Source organism: Ammospiza caudacuta, chromosome 1, assembly GCF_027887145.1.
Source record: "Ammospiza caudacuta isolate bAmmCau1 chromosome 1, bAmmCau1.pri, whole genome shotgun sequence".
Classification (NCBI taxonomy): Eukaryota; Metazoa; Chordata; class Aves; order Passeriformes; family Passerellidae; genus Ammospiza; species Ammospiza caudacuta.
Window position 1 is genome coordinate 36,571,872 of NC_080593.1, and position 19,994 is coordinate 36,591,865.

The 19,994-nt window shown below is 37.2% G+C and overlaps 1 protein-coding gene across 2 annotated transcripts in view; it reads right to left on the reverse strand.

Annotated features, from left to right (window-relative positions):
• The window catches only part of TBC1D5 (TBC1 domain family member 5), a 317,422-nt gene that overhangs the window by 48,802 nt on the left and 248,626 nt on the right, over positions 1-19,994 (reverse strand). For both annotated transcript variants that reach the window (XM_058808336.1, XM_058808329.1), the window contains exons 16-17: positions 10,243-10,328; positions 4,334-4,608 (exon numbers count right to left, since the gene is read on the reverse strand). In XM_058808336.1, coding sequence (XP_058664319.1) covers positions 4,334-4,608; positions 10,243-10,328 — 361 coding nt within the window. The remainder of the gene's footprint in view (positions 1-4,333; positions 4,609-10,242; positions 10,329-19,994) is intronic.

Below are 19,994 nucleotides of genomic sequence, written 5' to 3' on the forward strand. Positions count from 1 at the left end.
CATCACTCAGGACTGTGTCCTGATGGCGTTTGAGTATCTCCAGCAAAGGGGACTCCACAACTCCTCTGGGCAGTCTGTTCCAAGGCACGGTCACTCGCACAGTAAGGAAGTTCTTCCTCATATTCAGGCAAAATTTCCTGTGCATCAGTTTCTGCCCATTGCCTTTTGTTCTACTTCTTGGCACCACCAAGAAAAGACCTGGAGGCTTCACCCTCTTCACACCTCCCTTTAGACACTATCCCTTGTCTGTCAAATCTTCTCAAGGCCAAACAGTTCCAGCTCCCACAATTTTCTCGTGAGGTGCTCCAGTCCCCCAGTCTTCCTTCTTTGGAGCCCTCCACAGGACTCACTCCATGTCTCTCTTATACTGTGGAGCTCAGAAGTTGTATCCTTGCTGTCAAAAACATACATAATTGCCTAATAATATGTATATTTATATGTTTTTTAAAAGAAAAAAAAACATTTGTCAATCTGTGTTTTACTCCTTTAATTTGTACTCATTTCTGCTATTAATAAGGACAATTTCTTTATCCACATGAAAAGCATACTCATTTTCTAGAGATAAATAATTCTAAATAATTATTTAACTTTATAAATAATTCTAAATTTGGGGATCATTTCTTTAGGGCATACGTGTTGACTATGGAAATTCTGTTTGTGTTACAACAAATACCATAGAAGTATCAACTCATAAAAACGAAGAGTAGCCTGGAAACTCTTTAAATACAGTTTTGGCAGAACTTTGTCTTTTAACTGGTCCTCTAATGTGTCCTTGTGATAGAACTGCATTTCAATCAAAACCTTTTGGGTTTCACCGTGAAATGACCTAGAAGGAAAACTGCATTTGGCACTATCAGAAAAGAAGAGAAAGAGAAATGCTTTTTTTTCTTGGCAATACACTGCCATTTGGTAATCAAAGAATATCCAGTTTCTGAATGATGAAGGATCCACTGGAACACACAGGGCAATTACAGAGCTTTTTTCCCTTTTTTTATTTTTCATTATCAATTTTTTTATCTTTCAAAATAACCACCTCAACTGAAAATCCAATAAACTCAGTATCTGAATTCAACTTTTGTACCAATGAATTACTTCACTGTGCAGGATCAAGAGAATGTTTTAATCCCTCTTCTGTAAGCCTATGCAGGCTACCTTGCATAAGTAATCAGTAATAATACCCGATCTTCTTCTGTGCTGAGGACAGGCTGAATGGGACTAATATATTATCAGGAGGAACTGAATTTCCAATTAGATGTCTGGATACTTCGTTCAGCTGTGATTTGTAATGCTGAAGACTCATCTGGAATTACAGGCTTGCAATTATGGTTGGGGTTTTTTTTTTCCATTTACATTATCTAAATTAAATGCATTTTCTTTCTTACAGAAATTCAGCAAGTACCAAAACTTTGGAGTGAGAAGTAATTACAACTGATTATGTAACCCAATCATCCCTCATCTAGAGTATGGCAGCATGAATGGTAGCTGGTTTGTGAGTGGTAACTCTGTTGAAACAGAGCTGTTAAAACTGGGAGAGGATTATTTTGACAATCCTGCAAGGTATTTTGCTACATAGGACTTCTTCACAAAGTAGATCAGCCAGTTAATTTAATCTCGTCAAACGTACAGATCTCTATATATTAATTTAAATTATCAGCTTTCAAACCTTCAGCATTCAAACCTGAAAAGACCAGTAAGAAAAAAATGGATTACTTATTTTATGGCTTGATGCCTGTTAGATTTACAGCACTTTGGCCTGTTATACTGTCCAACTGAACATCTGTGAGTATTACATCAACTGGAAGTGCAAATGTCTTTCAATTTAAATCCTAAATCCATGTCTCGGCCTACCTCAGCTAAATAACTAGGCTCCAGGAGGCTGAGGAGAGCTGAACACACAGGGAAGAAGAACAAGAGCAGGAGACAATTAGTGACAGCTAGTTAGTAATTTGGGAGCCTTGTCAAGTAGATTTTAGATACTCAAAAAACTACAGCAGAATCCAGAGCTAGAAAAAAAGCTAGCATAGAAGCTAAAAAGTTCAGCACAAACAGGAGTGGAGTGAGAGCTTCTGAGAGTACGAATATATTTTCAATCCTGAATCTCAATGGCCAGGAGAGAAGTACTGGCAGCTTCTCATAGCTGTGGAGAGTACCCTCATTCACTGGATTTTCTGTACAGCTCTTTTTTGAGGTGGTGTTACTGTCCTCCACAAAACAGAAGAAACTTATTCTTGCTTTTAAGGTGTGATGGAGCTTGTGCTGTTTACAAAGGTCACTGCAGCAAGCTTTGAAAGACTTTTTAGTGTGTCTTCGCCATGGTGGAGCAAATAGGGATTTTTTTTGCTGAACGTTTAAACTTACTTCAGAGAGAATTCACTGGGGGCCCTCTAAAATATTTTTTATTTCCTTCTATGTCTCTTTAAAAATACTAAGTATGGCACTTGCAAACATAGCTGCCATCATTTGAAATTTCTATACAATTACAGGCAAAAAATACTTATAACTGTACAGGTCTGGAACAAAAACTCCAGAATAATGGCACTAATATGTAAAACAAAACTCTGTCATTTGAACCTATTAAAAATAGTGTATTTACTTTTTTTGCCCTTAAATTACTTTGCAAAGGCTGTACCAAATATGGATAGACAGAATATACTGAGAGGAAACTGCAGTATGTTTTTTCCACTTACCATGAAAATGCTTTGTGCCCTACATCATACATTCTTTATAACTTTACCAAATCTCCATGTTCCTGTTGATAAAGCAATATGTGCACAGCTTGTACATAACAATGACCAAACATAACTACAATTTTTTATTCTGATTCTTTTATGGAAAGTATCAGGTGCTTTTCCTGATTATATATGTTAATTGGCCCATATAACAGGCCATCCTTTAGCAGCCACATCAAGATTAAACTATAATCAATCCCATCTATAGAAGTTTTTTCAAATGGTGTGCTTTTACTACATTAAGCAGTGAAAGAAAACAGCCACCCAAGAACCACTGTTAAACTCAAAAGGGGAAAAGAGAATAATGTGATAAGAGAACTATGGAAAACTCTTAAAAATGCAAAGAAAAAATCTCTCTGAAATGGTGTAAATAATTTTGTTCTACACCTAATTTTACTTCCATTGTTCTGAACAGGATTTGTATAAAAGTTTCACTGCATTTCAGTTTCACCTCAGTACTGTAAAACCCTTGCTGGAGCAAGTTTTGAGATTCTCCTATAACTGAGAGAAGCTGCATATCTGGATTTTGCCAAGCAGCTGCAGTGGCCCTAACAGAAGTGCCTGTATGTGCCTGCTCCAAAAGAACAGCTGTACCTTTCAGTTTGGCTCCCTCAGTGTCTGCTGGGGATGCCGTGCATCATGAAAGGGCCTTTGGACCATATGGGTGCCACAGCAAAGAGAGCACCAACTTCAGCTGTGAAGTGTTATTTCCCTTTTTTACACTTTCAAATCTAATGAAAAAAAAAAAAAATGCAATCCTATGCCAAGGTTCAGGGCAACCAGGACCAGCCCTCAAGCTCATATCCATGACACTGGGTGAGTTGCTAAAAGCAGCAGGTCCTGTTTTGCTCTACATACTCCTTGAAAAGCACGTACTGCCATGGGCTGCTGGAGGTGAAAAGCAGTAACCTACCTTGAGTGTGGCAGAGTATAGCAAACAACTACCAAAGCTGAGCTTGTGAGTTTGTTGTTTGAATAAGCTGTCCTCAAGAAATATAAAAAGAAAGGCTTAAGAAAAAGACACAATGTTTACTAAATAAAGTGCAGAGGGTCATCACAAATTATTAAAAGACAAATTCATATTATGGTTCAAATAACTTCTAAAATAAGCTCCACACATTCTAAAGGGAATAATAATTTCTTTATTAAGAATTCCTCTCTAAATTCCTTCACTTATTATGTATTTAGCTAATACGGTTATGCATGTGATGTTTTGCTGATAACCTGAAAAACATGTATGAAATTAGTCTTCCATTTAAAAAAGGTTGCATGTAAAAATCTGAAAAATTAACTGGCTCATGTTTCATATGGTAATGATTAGTTTGTTGGCCTGTCTGATGCAGTTTCTGGTTCATATATTTTTAGAAGTTCAAAACTTCTTACAGTATTTGTACATTCTTGAGATAACATCTAATTCTGTATTGCATGGCAAACGTGCTGTTGTACTTGGCATAAGCATCCTGAGTAACAAAATAGTTTTTTTGCTTTTTCCTTGACATATGTACACACTGATATAATAATCAACAGAAGAAAGAACTTTAGCCCTGAAGATGTATGACAAAGCTTCCCCAAAGTCACAGTGCTGCCACCCCTTTCCCCCTTACCTTTGCCCAGCTGAACTGGCATGCTCTCAGACTTCATCATCCTCTGCTGCTGTGACTGGTGGTGGTGGTGGTGCTGCTGCTGGTGGTGCTGCTGGTGCTGAGGGGCCTCCACTGTGCTCCTGCCTGGCATTGAAGAGGGAGGGAAGCTGCTCCCGCCAGCAGGAGCGCCCACTGCCCCACCCGAAGCCATGGCCGGAGCAATGAGCTTTCGGCCAAAATTCAGTAAGCTGTTGGAGACTTTGTTGATGTTCAGAGGGGCGGCTTTAGCACTGGCACTGAGAAAAGAAGAGGAGAAATCATTGCATCATTGCCAATGGTTTGGACAGGCACAGCCATACATGCATAGTTCTTCAAAACATGGAGATAAAAATCCAAGATTTGAACGTTACAGAGAAGGTGTTTTACTACAGTTGCAGTGGAATACACACAGAGACCACAGGGTGTGGTATGAATTTTTCCCTACCAGAAGTGGACAATTTTTTTTGGTCCTTCTCCCTGAAAAATGCAGACTAACCCCAAACAAAGTGAATTTGTATCAGTTTTCTTAATTTTTTAAATTTGCCTTCCTAAATTAAAAAACAAGAAAAAAGAAGAGTGATAAATAGCAATCCAGTCTCTACAGAATCAAACACTTTATAAAATTGAATTTTTGCACTTATTTGAGGACTGCTTTAATATTTATTTCTGTTAGATTAAAATATCTCCAATGTTTAAAATGAGTCAACCCCAAACATTTCTTTCAGCAAGCAAAGCACTGGACTGTCCCTTTAGATTGGCAGAGCTAGATGTCTCTTTCTCCGAATTCACTTTCTGCCCAGCTCAATCATTTTAAGCCAAGCACGTTTTAACAGGAATCTTGATTTCCAAAGCGATTTTGCTGAAGATCTGCTTCAGGGTATAACACATATACTGAATCACAATCCTTATAATTGTTACTTTTTATTTTTAACTACAGTGGCTATTTAATTCACTTCAGTTATATGCAACATTAAGATTGAGGAAATTGTCAAACCATTTAATTTGTCTAAAATAAAGAGGAAAAGAACCTTTTAATTCCCAGTGGAAGCGTTCACATAACCCACAGATTAGCAAAGCCATTCCTATTTGTTCATGCAATAATTCCCTGCCTTATATAATTAATGGTTGAAATATCCTTCACAGAAATATATCACAACCACAAAGACCTTTTCACTCCTGAGGTTTTACTTTACTGATCTGTACTTCCATGATATAAATAGCTGTCCTTTAAAAACATGAAGAAATGTAATTAAAACCAACACAATCATTGTACTGGGGAAAAATAGCGTTACAATGTTTTGGGGAAGTTGAACTAAAAATAAACTACAAATGAATTAATACGGGTAATTTATAACTTCTGCAGACACCTGGAAGAGTAATTTTGATTTTGCTCTTCCTCTAATTTCTCTATTTGTCTCCAGAGATGGTTTTTTTTAGAATACACAATAGAAACATGCACACACATATAGAGCACATCCAGAAAATAACAACAGCTGAGTTGTTTAGAATCAGAATAGATACTCAGAATAGACAGAAAAGGAGAGCTATCAGAAGGCAGTATGAGAGCCTCACACTCACAAGATACAGCCCCAAACTCTGTGGGGGGCTTCTGCCATATATACTGGTGATGAAGAAAGATGGCATCTAGAATGTTTTAGAAGGAACAGCAGTACAGAGACTGGGACCAAGTGTTGCTTCCCAATTTACGGAAGCTGGGAAAGAATGATTGGTGGATAATAATGACAGGATGTTTCTGTGCCTCCCGATTTTATTGATTGCTGCTGGTGTTACAGAATGTTCCTCCACAGTCATCTGAGAGTGAGTGACAAAGTCACTACAAGGAAAGCATGTGCAGAACTGTATAAAATACTGTTGCAGGAGGTCCAAATGGTTTCAAAAGCAAACTGAGTAGCTGTGAGACTGAAGTATTAATGGTTAGTGACTCAAACAATCACTGATGCGCCAAGGCTTCAGGTGCTTTGCTGAAGCCAGGTTTGCACCCCGCAACTGAAGGGGACGTGGAGAGTTTTTGGATGTTTGGTGGCTCCTGACCCTGACCCTGCTGAACCTGACTCTAAAAGAAGTCCAGAGACAGTAGTGCACTCACTCCATGTGGTGCCTGCACTAAATTCAAGGATTACTGGTGTATCAGAGTGCTGGGTCTTTGCTGCAGCACAAAATGGAATTTCTGGAGTTATAGCTGATTCGGTTCCACCAACAGTGCAACACCACCCACTGCAAACTCAATAGCCACAATATAAGCACCCATGTGATTTGAGCATTGATGGGTTTGTCTCAAAGTCCCCTCCTAATTGTCCTGCCTGGGTAGTGAAGGAGCCAACAGAGAGTTGTGGTTTCCAGTTTACTTCAGGCAATTGAATGCCAATACTGTGCCTTTAACCGTTGCTCAGCTGGCATGGCTTGGAAGGGAGGGCAATACACCTTAAACAGCCTCCTGCAGGGGTATGAACATTCACCCAGCACTGCTCAGGCTGTGCAATGAACAGTCTCACTCCCTCTGGAAATGAGAATAATTAGAGGAGAGCCCCCTGAAAAGGTGGGGGAAGCAACAACAGCAGTGTGAAAAGTACTTTATGAGACTAAAGCTGAGATTCCACCTGGGAAATATCCTAAGTCCATGCTGTTAAACAACTTCAGCCATGAAGGGGTAACCTGTCCAGACCAACCCCTCGAGACTTGTATTGGCTTCTTTTGCCAGGAAGGATGCCAGAACACTCCCACTGAAGATCAAAGGACATGAGTCACTCCCCTGAGGAGTCCAACATTTTGGTCCCCTCAGACCCTCCAGAGCCTGGACTTAGCAGATTAACCAGTCCTGAGTGAGGGATAGCCACTGGATGGAGTGGATTTATATGTGAAGGCTCACAGAAAACAGCCAGGGAGATTTGATAATTGCTTTTCTCTTGGGCCATTTAAAATATTTGGTTATTTTTGTGGTAGACACAGGAGCACAAATGTCAGCATTTCAAAGTGAAGTTGCTGCTCTAGTGAATTATGCCAGACAAGAAAAGGAGTTGGGTACATGAATCAACACTCAATGGATTGGTTCTTTTTAATAATCTGCCTGTAGTAGGCTGAGTTTTCTATTTTTTTTAAATAGGAACCTGCTAACAGATAAAATCAAGTTGAATGGGATCTCAATCAGTTATCAACAGCTGGCAATAAATCTCATTACATTGCCAATTTTGGGGGTCATACCAGTAAGATGGCAGAGATTCAGAACCCATAGTATACTTTTTCCCTCCGTTTACTGGAGTTTGGGGTGGTACATATCACTCACTCACCTGAAACATTAACTTAGAAGGAAGATAATGGCTTGCACATTGAGTCCTAGGTTTACATTGTCTCTAAACCTAGAACCTTGGCAATCACTAATAAAACCCCTTGAGTTTGCACAAAAAATCTGCTGAAAGTAAGTGATTTACACAGACAGGCCACCTGAGCAACAAAGCCACTGGACACTTTGAGCTTCATGTATCATGGGAATTGTGATAGTACACAGATGCAGGAAACAAAGCTTATACAGAGGCTTGTGTATTTGTGTCCAGCAGATTGTTTCTTTCTTGTTTCTTTATTTTTCAGCTATATTTTGCTTAATAAAAAGGTGTCAGTTTTAATTCTACACTGTTTGATTTGCTGCTTTGACATATATGTACACTATAACAAATTAGTTAATTTGCATTTTTCAGATGGTTGAAAATTTACATGAGCAATCGCCAAGCCTTTATGTCCGAAACACTATTTTTAAAAGTGCTTCCAACAGTAAAATGAAAGAATGTTTTAGAAGTACATGACAACTGGAAAGGATAGTTATCACAGCTCCTAATAACCTGTGGTGTGATTTGGCTGTGCTATGAAGTGACACTGCTAATGATCAGCTCAGAACATGTATAAATTAATGAAAAATAAATAATGATGCTATCTAAATATCTTTTCAAGAGGTGGTTTTAAAAAATGTATTGTGAAGTAAAATCTGTGCAATTTCTCTGAATGACAGCTTCAGAAAATGAACAATAGTGAGGTGCTACATTTCTGGAGGACTTACATTAAAAGTGAGCTGAAGTTCAGTAAAATAAGAACAATGTGTCTACTTCTTACCATTTAAATGTCTGATATATTAATGCAAAGGATGATTACAGCCATCAAACATGGATCAATCTACATTTGAGCCATCTAAATGTACCAGACATGCACAACAATTACAAGAAAAATACTGATTCATTTACATTGTAAAGTTATCAGCAGATGCATTTAAAAGTAAGGCATCAGTTTAAAAATATGAGTATCAAGGCGACATGAATTCCATCCACGAAGCAAACAATTTTGTTTCATCACAATAAGCATCATTGACCTTGACTGTGAATGCTGTATTTTTAAACTAGCAGTAGGAAGATGATTCAATCTCTGCAGTTTTCTGCTAAGATGGAAATGTTTTGTTTTGCAGGCCTTATTCAAAGGCATTTCTCTTTTCAGCAAGTAATCATTACAAGAGATGAGAGACAAATAGATGAACATGACCGATTAAAAAGTTTTATATGTGATAAAATAAGCAATATATAGTAGAGATTTGTCAAGATATTTTAAACATATCACTGAGCCTATGGAATTAAAGATGAAATAGACCTAGTACTTGATTTAATACATCTCTGCTCACTGCAGAAACATTTCCTAATGTTACATCTTCCAGTTCTCCCTAGTCCAATCTTAAAACAGCTTTACCACATTTGACCTACTCTAAGCGTTCCTGACTTGAGATGAATTTATCCCAGATTTTCTTCTATCTGAATTATTCTAAACAACTTCCTATCTCATTTGGTGTGTAGTCTATGTATGCAAATAATTTATATTCCTACACAGATTTAATCAATTTTTTTTTCTTGGAATTTAGGCTTCCGGCAGGTGTCAGTCTTGTTTGGGCTTTATAATTTACTTGTCTTTTCAAAATCCTTGAAATCTTTCTTTTTGAAACTTTGTACAACTTATTTTTCCAGTTTAGGCAACACTGCAGATAATTTTTCAAAAGAATAAGTAAAAAATTAAGAAAATGCAATGGAATGCAGCAATTCTTGACACCTGTTCTCAACTTTAAAGCCCGAATTATAAAGAAAAAGATGGTTTTGTAGTCACTCTACTTAGTTTTAATTTCTGCTTCTTTGTCCCTTTTTAAAAGCTTCTCAAACGACACCATCTTAATTGGAGTTGGCTTTTAATGTAGCTGATTTCAACAGAATGTGACAGCGATGCAAAAGTCCAAAAGCCGGCAAGTTCCTATGAATCAGCAGGCAGAGTGAGCGGCTGGGGCCACGTGCAGCCCAAGAAACTGCCTGCGACTGTGGCAATTGAAGCATTATCTCTTGTGCTGGACTGACCTGCAGCCACCAGCAGTCACCTGCCACGGCACCCACCTTCTGGCCACCCAGATAATATGGCCTTGACGAGGAATTTTGGCGTTATTGATACAAACCACTTCTAAAAGACGAGAGGTAAAGTTTTGTAAAAATTACTTCAAACTGGATTTACATTCATTCAACTTAACTTAGCTTCTGGTACATGGATACTCCAGATTATAATTAGGTGCATTATCAGAATTACTTCAGCTACAGAAGTCACACTGGCAATGTTTTACCCCATTTTTAGGATACATGTCATTGTGTAATAGTGTCCTCCCTTAAAATGATGCCAGCGAGTGACTGCAACACTACAAGTAAAAGCTTCAATTTTTTCATGTAATAATAGTCAAGGGAAAGATTTGAAATAAACGCTTCTAATACTGCTTATGTAATTCCTGTTTAGTATAAACGTGACTTCTGAAACATTTTTTTTTGATGTAAGGTCTTAGTTTGGAGAACATATATTTAGAAATAGCTTACCGGGTTTTGTTCATCAAGTCTGCTCCACGTGCTTTGTAATAATCTAAATTTTGTTGGAACTGGTGAGTCACCGGTCTTGGATTTCGCTAAAAAATAAAAAAAGTACTTCATTGTAAATTTCTGGGAGATTTTAAGCCAAGACATGAAATATGTTCATTAAAGAGGATTAGAAACTTACAGAACAAGTTTGTTTTCCTGGGATCTTGGTTTTTCAAGGCAATAATGTCATTTACATTAAAGTGAAGACTCAAACCAAATTCTACCTGTAAGTCCATTCCATGCTCACAGAAATCAGTACTCTTCCACATGGAAGAGTCTGCTGTAGTGGTAACATTCCTAAATAAATCAGTAATTCTTGCACAAGAACACATACTGATATGATTTCTTCCTGCAGGTCAGGTATAGAATTTGACTACCTCCAAGCTAAAGTGCTATGCTTTTAAAAAAAATGGTAATAGTATGGAGAAACTATAGCAATTATTTTGAACTGAATACATCCCTAGCAGTATCTCTATTAAGCAAAGAATTAATTTTAGTGAGACAGCCTGAACAATCCCACTAGATGGCACACAGAGACTATTTTTCCTCTCCAAATTTCACCCTACTGAAAACCGAGGCCATGAATAAAGAACTGTTGTCCTATAATAAAGTGTAAATAATTAATACTGAAACCAGAATCCACTTGTTATTGTCCACTTCTGACACAATGAAACTCTTTCATGGAATATGCTGCCTTCAGTAGTCCTGAAATCATCCTTTTGGGATCTAAGAATCCATTGAACATTAAGCATAGACTGCAATATATGCATAAAGTATCATGATTGATGGCATGAAGGACACTATTTGGAGGGAAAAGCAAATATTTTGAAGGAAAAAAAAATTGCATGCAGATGGAAACGAAATAAGAGAGTGGTACAGAAAGGCCCTTTAAAAAAAATATATTAATGAGAAGTGGCTTAAATAATTTCTAGTGCAAGAGAAAATGGTAAAGTGGTAAAAATTTCTGCATAGTGATCAGATTTGTATAAAAGAGATCTAAATACTTTGTAAGTACTTGCTACAAAGGTTTAAATATTTTTTGGCTGTTGCCTTATATTTTGATCTGCCTTCTTAAATCCTGCTATTAGTAAATACAGTTTTAGTGAACCATGCATTGACTTTTCCAAAACCATTGTTCACAGGTGAGAGTACATTATATTTTTGACAGAGTCAGTCTTCAGGTCCTTCAGTTTCACATGGTGTATTTGCTCTTCAGATTTCATTACAGACTGGAGTATCTACAGTCTTATCCTCTCATTTTCCACATACCTACAGATAGCCCTGCTTCCTTGAAAATCTTTTTTCTGGAGGAGGATACAGGACTTGAATTTTAAAGACCAAAACGTTGCAAGAGCATAAAAGGAGGGAAGAAAATTTATAGAACTGGTAGATACCAAAGGCCAGGATGATTTCTGGAAGCATATTTAAGGGTGGGAATTTCCAGACTGTTTCCTGCAGTTGGACTTAATCTTGTATGAAATGTCTCATTTTCTTTCTTTGGAAACACAATAAACATTTTAAACATATATGTTTGTAATGTTCATTAAAAAATGAAGCAACTAAAAGCTATTAGACAAGCATTAAAAAAATTCTCATCTATCCTACCACCCACACTGTAATGGCTGTTCTACATTTTTCATCTCCTGTTATAAAAACAATGTTTGAATAACTCTACCAATTCATAGAGCTTGAAAGTCAGTCCTCATCAACTGACAGCAATAACAATGAATCAGCTTTAGTTACTATTGCTCTAGTTTGGTAATTCAATACATTTCTATGATAATCAAATCCAAACTGACGTGATGAGGATAACTGATGGCTCTGTGACTTCTGTCTGAGTAATCAAACAGTGTAACTTTTCTCCTATGAATTAAGTGACTTCTTTCTTTACATATGTTGAAGGGTAAGGTTGAAGAGTAAGAGATGGATAAAATAATGGGCACTTCTAAGCCATAAGACAGCTTTTTGTAAAGTACAAGTAACCAGGTGTTAGCCAGATCTGCAATTTGCTTCCAGTAACTTGGTATATATTGATAGTTAGAAAAAGCATTGAAATTTCTTTTTCACCACCCAATAAATAATAAAAAAGATTATTACACATTGCTTCTGAATTAAATAAAACCCAAAACCAAAAAAAAAGAGGAAAAGATCATTTGGAACAGTATCTTAAAACATATTTATGCAGAAATGGCAAGCAATTGAAGACATGAAAAGCTCATCTACTATCTAAGCACTTAAAGCCATTAATAGGAATAACATCTAGCTCAAACACATGAATGAGGCTCAAGCATTACTTTCACAGGAGCCTATTTAAATTCCTGTGAGGTTTAAAGGTATCAAAGGAAGAAGCAGTTTAAAGTACTATTACATACAGTGAAAAAAAACTCTCTTTGAAAAAACATTAGAAATGCAATATAGTAAATGCAAGGGTTACTACTGTGACTTCTTTTGTAGCATCACTGAGATAGCATCTCAAAAAAATTCAATATTTTTTTATATTGAATAATAAAATATTTTATATTTTCAATATATTTCAAAATTTTCAATATTCAACGTGATACATATGTTAGCAGACAAACATCTGTGAAGTATCACCACAGAAAATGTACATACTTCTGAAAACTGAAATTCAGACAGTAAAAAATACATTGTTTTGAAGATTATGGTCTTTATGTCACTGTGGTTGTCCTTTAAGTTTTGTATTCTTTTCAACTATTTTGGTAAGTTAAATGTAAAATGCAGAACTGAAAACCTACACAATTACTTGTGCTTGTTCCTTAAGAATTTTAAGGATTCCCCTTCTCTAAGCATTCAGTTTGAGCTGTCCCCTAAATTACAACCTATGTATCAGAACTAAGGACTAGATTTATTTACAGAAAACATACCTCTGTTGCCTAAAATATTTACAGCAACCAGTTTTTTCCTACAAAGTGCAATTTAGAAAGATCCAATTTGTATTTTTCATTACTTAAATACGTAAAGTTATTCCTTTTCTTTTTCAATTTATGTGCATTATTTTGTTACTAACTCAAACAAAATAATTTTTTAATTAAAAGGAAAATGTGAAAATGACAGTGAAATTAATCCTTCAAATGTACAGTTTGTTGAATCCCTCCAAGAAATTGTATGAGGGCTGAGGGCATTGTACAGATTAACACATATATGGCTTTCCCCTAGTAAGGGAAGAGAAAGCAGAAATACAATACTAGAACACCACCACCCCCACCACCCCTTTTCCCACACCCATTTTGTAGGAGTAGTCTGCTGGATTTATAATTCTTTTAATCTTAATGTCTTTTTAGAGTGAACATAGTTTCAATCACTAGAAAATGCTCAATTTATGTTTTTGAAAGGACAGTGTATGCAATTCACATATTCATATATTCACACATATGTATGAAAAACACATAGAAATAGATGTGATTTTGGACTTTGTCTCTTCAAAATGTATTAGCCCCAGTCAAAAGGGGAAAAAAGCCTGAAAATGTTTCAGGTATCTCTGAAGCACTCCTACTTCTGAGCCTTTCCTTGCCTAAAAGATCCATCCCTCTGTCCCGGCTCATTTGCCTGCTGAAGTCCTCTTCCTGTCCTCCTGTCTATTCCCAGCCGGCCCCAGACTAACTCACTCCAATTCCCACGGCTGCCAGGAGGTTCCTGGGGACTTTCTATTTGCCTTTATCCTCTTCCAGGGCCACGGGGCTGAGCTAAGTTATACCCACAGCTTCACTTCTCCTAGGCCAGGGCTCAGAATCACCCTGAATGCAGCCAATCCCCCAAACCTGCACAAACTGCAGAAAAGCAGCTCCCACCGGCTAAGGATCCTGCTCCACATGCTGCTCAAATTCTCAAGTAAAACCCTTTTCTTCCCTGGCCTTTTCCTCCCTGGCCTCTGGAGACAAATTGCATCACGTTACCCACGGAACAGACAGGATATAGCAAAGTGTGTTCGTGTGTGACACAAGTCACAGGCTGTTCTACAATGCACCTGGTATCTCACCCCCTGAATACACAGCAGGGTTAAAAGTTTACATGCAGGTGCAAGTGGAGGAATCTTGATAAGACTTTTCTTGGTTGAGGTATTGTATTTTCTCCCTTTTTAGTTTTATCAACGAGGGGAAAAAAAAAAACCAAACACAATTTTACACAAAATCTGAAGGTTTAGAATAAGAGGCAAGAATGGAAAAAGATTTTCAATATATCTAAGGAAAAATGAGATGTATTTTAGCAAGCATGCTATTGCCTCAATGCCAAGGGAAAAACACTTGTCATCAGAGAAATGAATTGCTCAGCTGTTTATAAGCAAAAAGCTGTGGGTGAATTTCTCAAGGCCCAAACTACACAGCATTGCAGGGTTACACAAACATATGTTGCAGGTGTTTTAGGGTAGACAGGTGGGAAAACCTCAGCTACTAAATAAATACTCCACTTAATAGATTGTATCTAAAACTAGATAACCTCAATGCAACAGAGAAAAAACAAACAAAATATCAGCAGTGAATTCTACATCCAGGCACAATAGGCTGATCAAAATAATCATCTCACTAATGTCAAATGGAATGTTTTAAAACTAATTTTTTCCAATATATTTTCCAAATGCTGCCAAACATTTATTGTTTTTTCCCCTAAACTACTAAGATTTTAAGCCTAAATCAAAACCCAGACTGAACCAAACATACGTAAAAAGAAGAGATGGATCATGATGGAACGTTGTTCTACTTATTTAAACAATTACTTTTAGGGAGTCAATTTTCTCCTTTTTCCCTTTGTCAGCTGACATGGCAATACTGGATTTCTTCTTAATTCTTGCAGTACCTAAGAAATTTCTGTATTAAAATTCTATTTTTTCCTTTTTATTTGTTTCTCAAGTTGGAGGATCATGTGACCCTAAATTCAAATAGGACTGAGAGGTCAGGAAAGGTTGACCTTCTCCTGCTAGATCATCTATGCTACTTTTTTCATTAAAGATCACGTAAACTTGACAAAAATTTTGACTGGGAACAGAGCTGAAATAGAGCAGCTGAGATGGATAAAGGATACAGTTTGTTCTTTTCAGCAGCAGCTTTTCCATCAGGCACTAATAATTAATGTGAAGTATTTACTAATTATTATCTAATAACTGGAGAGAGGATTTCACCTTTCCTCTTTTTATTTTGTGAGATGTTTAGGCAGCTGTCTCCTCCCCACATGAACACACACAGTATAAGCAAAGGCTTAACATTACAGAAACCTGTCACTGTATTTTGTATAGTAAACAACCAAAACACCCCAAACTCCAAAGCACCCAAAGCAAAAAAAAACCTATTCCCCAAACAAACAAACATACATTTCTTTTCACCTGCTAATTCTCCTCTTCCCTTATTATACCTTCTGCAGCAAGCAACCTGCTGGGGCACGAAAGGTACTTTATCCACCTATGAACCACTGAGTTATTAGAATGAAAACACCCAGCGAGACATTAGATAATAAGGTACTGTATAATTAGATATAAGGTACTGTTGCCAATTCAAAAGTGGTTCAAGGCCAAGAGCAAAATACCATCTAAAACACAGATTGATAGTCCATCAACCCTGCGTATTAAAGCAGCACAACATGAAGGGTGCACTGCACAGAATTAATAAAGAACTTCCTTTAATCACAGGAGTCAGGAGATCCATGCACTAATATTGGTGTTGGCAAAGGAATGCCATAATCCTCAAACTGGGAATAATGCTTCCTGTTTACATTTTTCACAAGATGCTAAGGGTCTCAATCATGGACCTTGTTATTTACAATGCAATAAGAGCATGAAGAATTATCATATTTAATTGTTTCTAAAGAAAATTAAGGAGGGGTTTTTGTCCCCCCAAGCAACAAAATTTCCCAGAAAAAAATGGAAAAGGAAAGAAAATTCAGTTAACTGGGTCAAGAATGGAAGACCCCTGAACTCTGATTAGGCTGAAATAAATTATCTCCAGTTTTGTTACGTGACAACCCTCCATCCCCCTGGCAACTAGAAATTTCAGACACCAGGAAGATATTTTAAATACTGTGCGTTATGGTCTGTTTTTAACTTCATACACGCATGCTTTCTCTCACATGGGCATTCTATGACAAGAGATGAAGAACTGAAAAAAAATGACAAGTGAGATTTAAAAATGCTTCAGTGACTTGACTGAAAGAAATTTCTAGTTGTGTATTTTGGCTTCTTGTCCTAACTGCTTGGGAAGTCTTTTTTTATTTTTATTTTTATTTTATTTAGTATTACAGCATATTGCATTTTAACAGGTAGATCAAATCCTACCAAATCAGCTTTTATTGATATTCCAGACAAAAAGACTCCGACCTGCCAACGTTCAAGTTCATAACCTGCGTAAAATCCCCATCTTGCATCAACAGAATCGCTTAAGTACCTTTTAAATCTGCCTCTTAATTTAGTTGCCTATTTTTCAGCTGAACCCTTGGTTTTAAGAAGTAAATTAACTAAATAGTAAGGTATAAATCTGACAGTGTTCAGCTCTACCCTGTGACAGATTTATGCTCTGGCATCTTGCAGCCTCGCACAGTTAGGAACAGGAGTTTTACAACATTGTGGAGGAAAGCTCCAGGCTTTTGAAAGGAACACACAGCAAGCCTCGCTTCAAACCCTGGAATGCTCCAAATTATGAGATTTAAAATATGACATCTTTATGTACAGAAAAGCTACCACATTATGGTTTTATTGGCACTCATTTTGGACAACCTGCATAACTCACTGATGGCTTTGTGAGTAATGCAGTTATCCGAAGCTTATACTTATACACCCCTTGTAAGCACACTTACAGCATTACATCTTCTCCACATACAAGCTTGTACACAAATCTCACGTATCAGGGAAAAACAAGAACATTTTAAGGTGCTATTTGGTTATTTTCACTACAAGGAGAAGAAACAGAATAATTCACGTTCTGCGTGTAATCTGCTACATAAACCACTTGAAAAAGGTCCCCAGGGGAGTGAAAAAAGCTCATTCACAGAGCCCCATGCACACACCACACCAAAAGGAATATGACATCCAAGTCTTTTCTTGTGAAATACAGAGAGAAGCTAAGGGCCTGGCGCTGTGGGACGAGCAACTCCTTTCATTTGGGATTCCAATCATGAGGAATTATCCTAGAGAGCCATTTTCATCACTACTGCTCCTTAAAAAGACAAAGGACAAAAGACATAAGATCTCCAAACCTAATTTTCCATAAAAAGTTATAGCAAAGGATAAAAAATACCATTCCCAGTTCTATCTTGACAGTATTTTGCTCTTTCAGAGAAGCTCTTCCCAATACAAAGTACTCAAATAGCCTTCATTACAACTGACACACTAATATCTACTATAAAATATATAGGTACACAAACAGTATATCTACATTTCTATCAGAAGAGTCTGAACTCAAATTCCATCATAATAGATTGGATATGATTCAGTAGTTAATCTTTCATATATTATTGAAAAGTTACGAATCAACTTTTATATAGCTCACAGTTTGTGTTTTGCAAATTTTAGTAAATAAATTATGACACGGAGAACTTTTGATTAGGTAGAATCAAAGTGCTTTAAGTGTTTTAAATGCTTCTTTTTGATAAACTCCCTTGCAAACTAGAAATGATTGATATAATTTTCAGGTTCATATAAGAAGAACCATGATCACCTCACTCTAACACTGTTAAATACATTTTATAAGTGTAATTTTATAATTAACATTATAACTTTTTTAGGAGAGGGTCAATAGCTTTAAATGACATTTTGAATAGAAGTAAAACTATCTGCTGAAAGAAACAGCCCCAAGAAAATCACAAACAATAAGTTTTATTGGTAGCTAAAGTAATTAAGAACTTAAAATGCTTCAGCTTCTTGTTTTAGCAGCAAGTACAATCAGAATTGTCTTTACTTTGCTACCGAGGATGTCAACCTGCTCAAACAGAAGGAACAGTTTAAAAATTCTGTCTTCCAAAGAGAACTTTCTGGTCCACTTTGTCTTGGACACTTGCTGTCAAATGTTAGCCAAAAGTAGAAACTCACCTTTAGCCATTTCCTCTGAAAGACTCTGCACCTCCCGACCCTCCCAGAAATCAGCAGCCACACACAAGATGTGCAGTGAGGACAATGCAGTCACCTGGCTGGGTTCTGCTCTTGCTACCAGCAGGGGACTGCAGCCCCATCTTGCTTGGCCCCACACAGAACTGGGACAAGTCCTTTGCTTCTGCACCACCTTACCTGCGGCATGGCTTTAACTATGGGAGGTGCCACTGTTCTGGAAGCTTTGCTTTATTCCATATTATTTCCCACTGCATTCCCATTAATTTAAATGCAGTGGTTGCTCAGCTTAGATGGATACAGTGTTTGTGAGTTCTTACCCACACAACTGGCCTGTGTGTGCAACACTAAGGAGAGGGCAACACTTGGGAACTGCGTTGCCATTGGCAATCCAAGAGATCAGTCTCTCCTTTGAGTGATGACTTCTGTCTTGCATAAAAGTTTTTTTTCCCCTGAAAATACTGCTTGTGACATACAGGGTATGTTGAGGATGACTATTTTATGGTGGGTTGATTAAATGGTTAATGTACCAGTGAAGAGATTGCAATGAACTTTGAGAGAGATAACAAAGCTGTTGTATCACAAGTATTGACCATGTAGCCTTTTTGTATTCTGAAATGCATAGGTACACTGGGAAAGAAGGTGTTGAAACAAATGTACAAAAATGAAGCGGATTTTTAATTCATGGTACACTTACTATTTTTATGTGGTACTATGGCAACATGGTTATTCCAAGTAATTCATCATTAAACTCTTAGCCGCCTGTCATACCTTATTCTATTAATGAAACACAATAACTGAATATTTAAATCAGTAACTCTTAAAACAAAGCATAGACTATTTAACTGGAAAATATAAGTTTCTCATTTTAAGAACATGAACATAAACAAAGAGTAAGTAAATATCATGGCCACCATTAAAAAACTTAGCAAGCAGTTACAGAAAAAACATTGATTTGTTTAAAGTGAGGTGTTTAGATTACATCTAACCTCACTGTATTTGCAAATGGGAATGTTAGAACACCAAAATGCTTGAGTACAGTACAAAGAATTGAATGTGGTTATAAAAGCAGAGGTCAAGTTGAGAATGGTGCCACATTATTCCCATAAAAATTCATCTTGAACTGCATATCCAATATCTTAAACTGAAATTAAGGCAATTAGAAGTTCTCTGTGAATCACTGAAAGTAAATGCATTTCTTTTTTGTTTTTCCTAAGTCCTTTTCTTCCAGATGAAGAGATGTGTAGTTAGCTTTTCTGGAAAACCTAACTTCCTTTATCAATAATATCTCATGTAGAGGTGACTCCCCTTTAAAGTACAGGTGACCTCACTCAGCCAGGGAACTCTCCTTACCTAAAGTACAGGCAGCTCATGCTGCACTGGCATATCCATTATCCCAGCTTCCTGGTAACTTACGCTTCATGCACCTGAACCCCCCCTCAATGTATTATTGCTCCTGAAATATCAGTCACATTCTCCATGATCAAAACTAACCAGCAGAAATGTTTGCTGAGAGCCTCCCTCCCCCTTGCTGGTCCCCCTGTAACGCAGTGGACCCGCGCCCCAGCAGTACCTCTGCGTGGAGGTACAAATTAATGAGCTGCTAATGCCGGAGCAGCGCCAGATCCCAACTTCTGATTGGCTGCAATCTGGTCATTAAAGAGAGGTA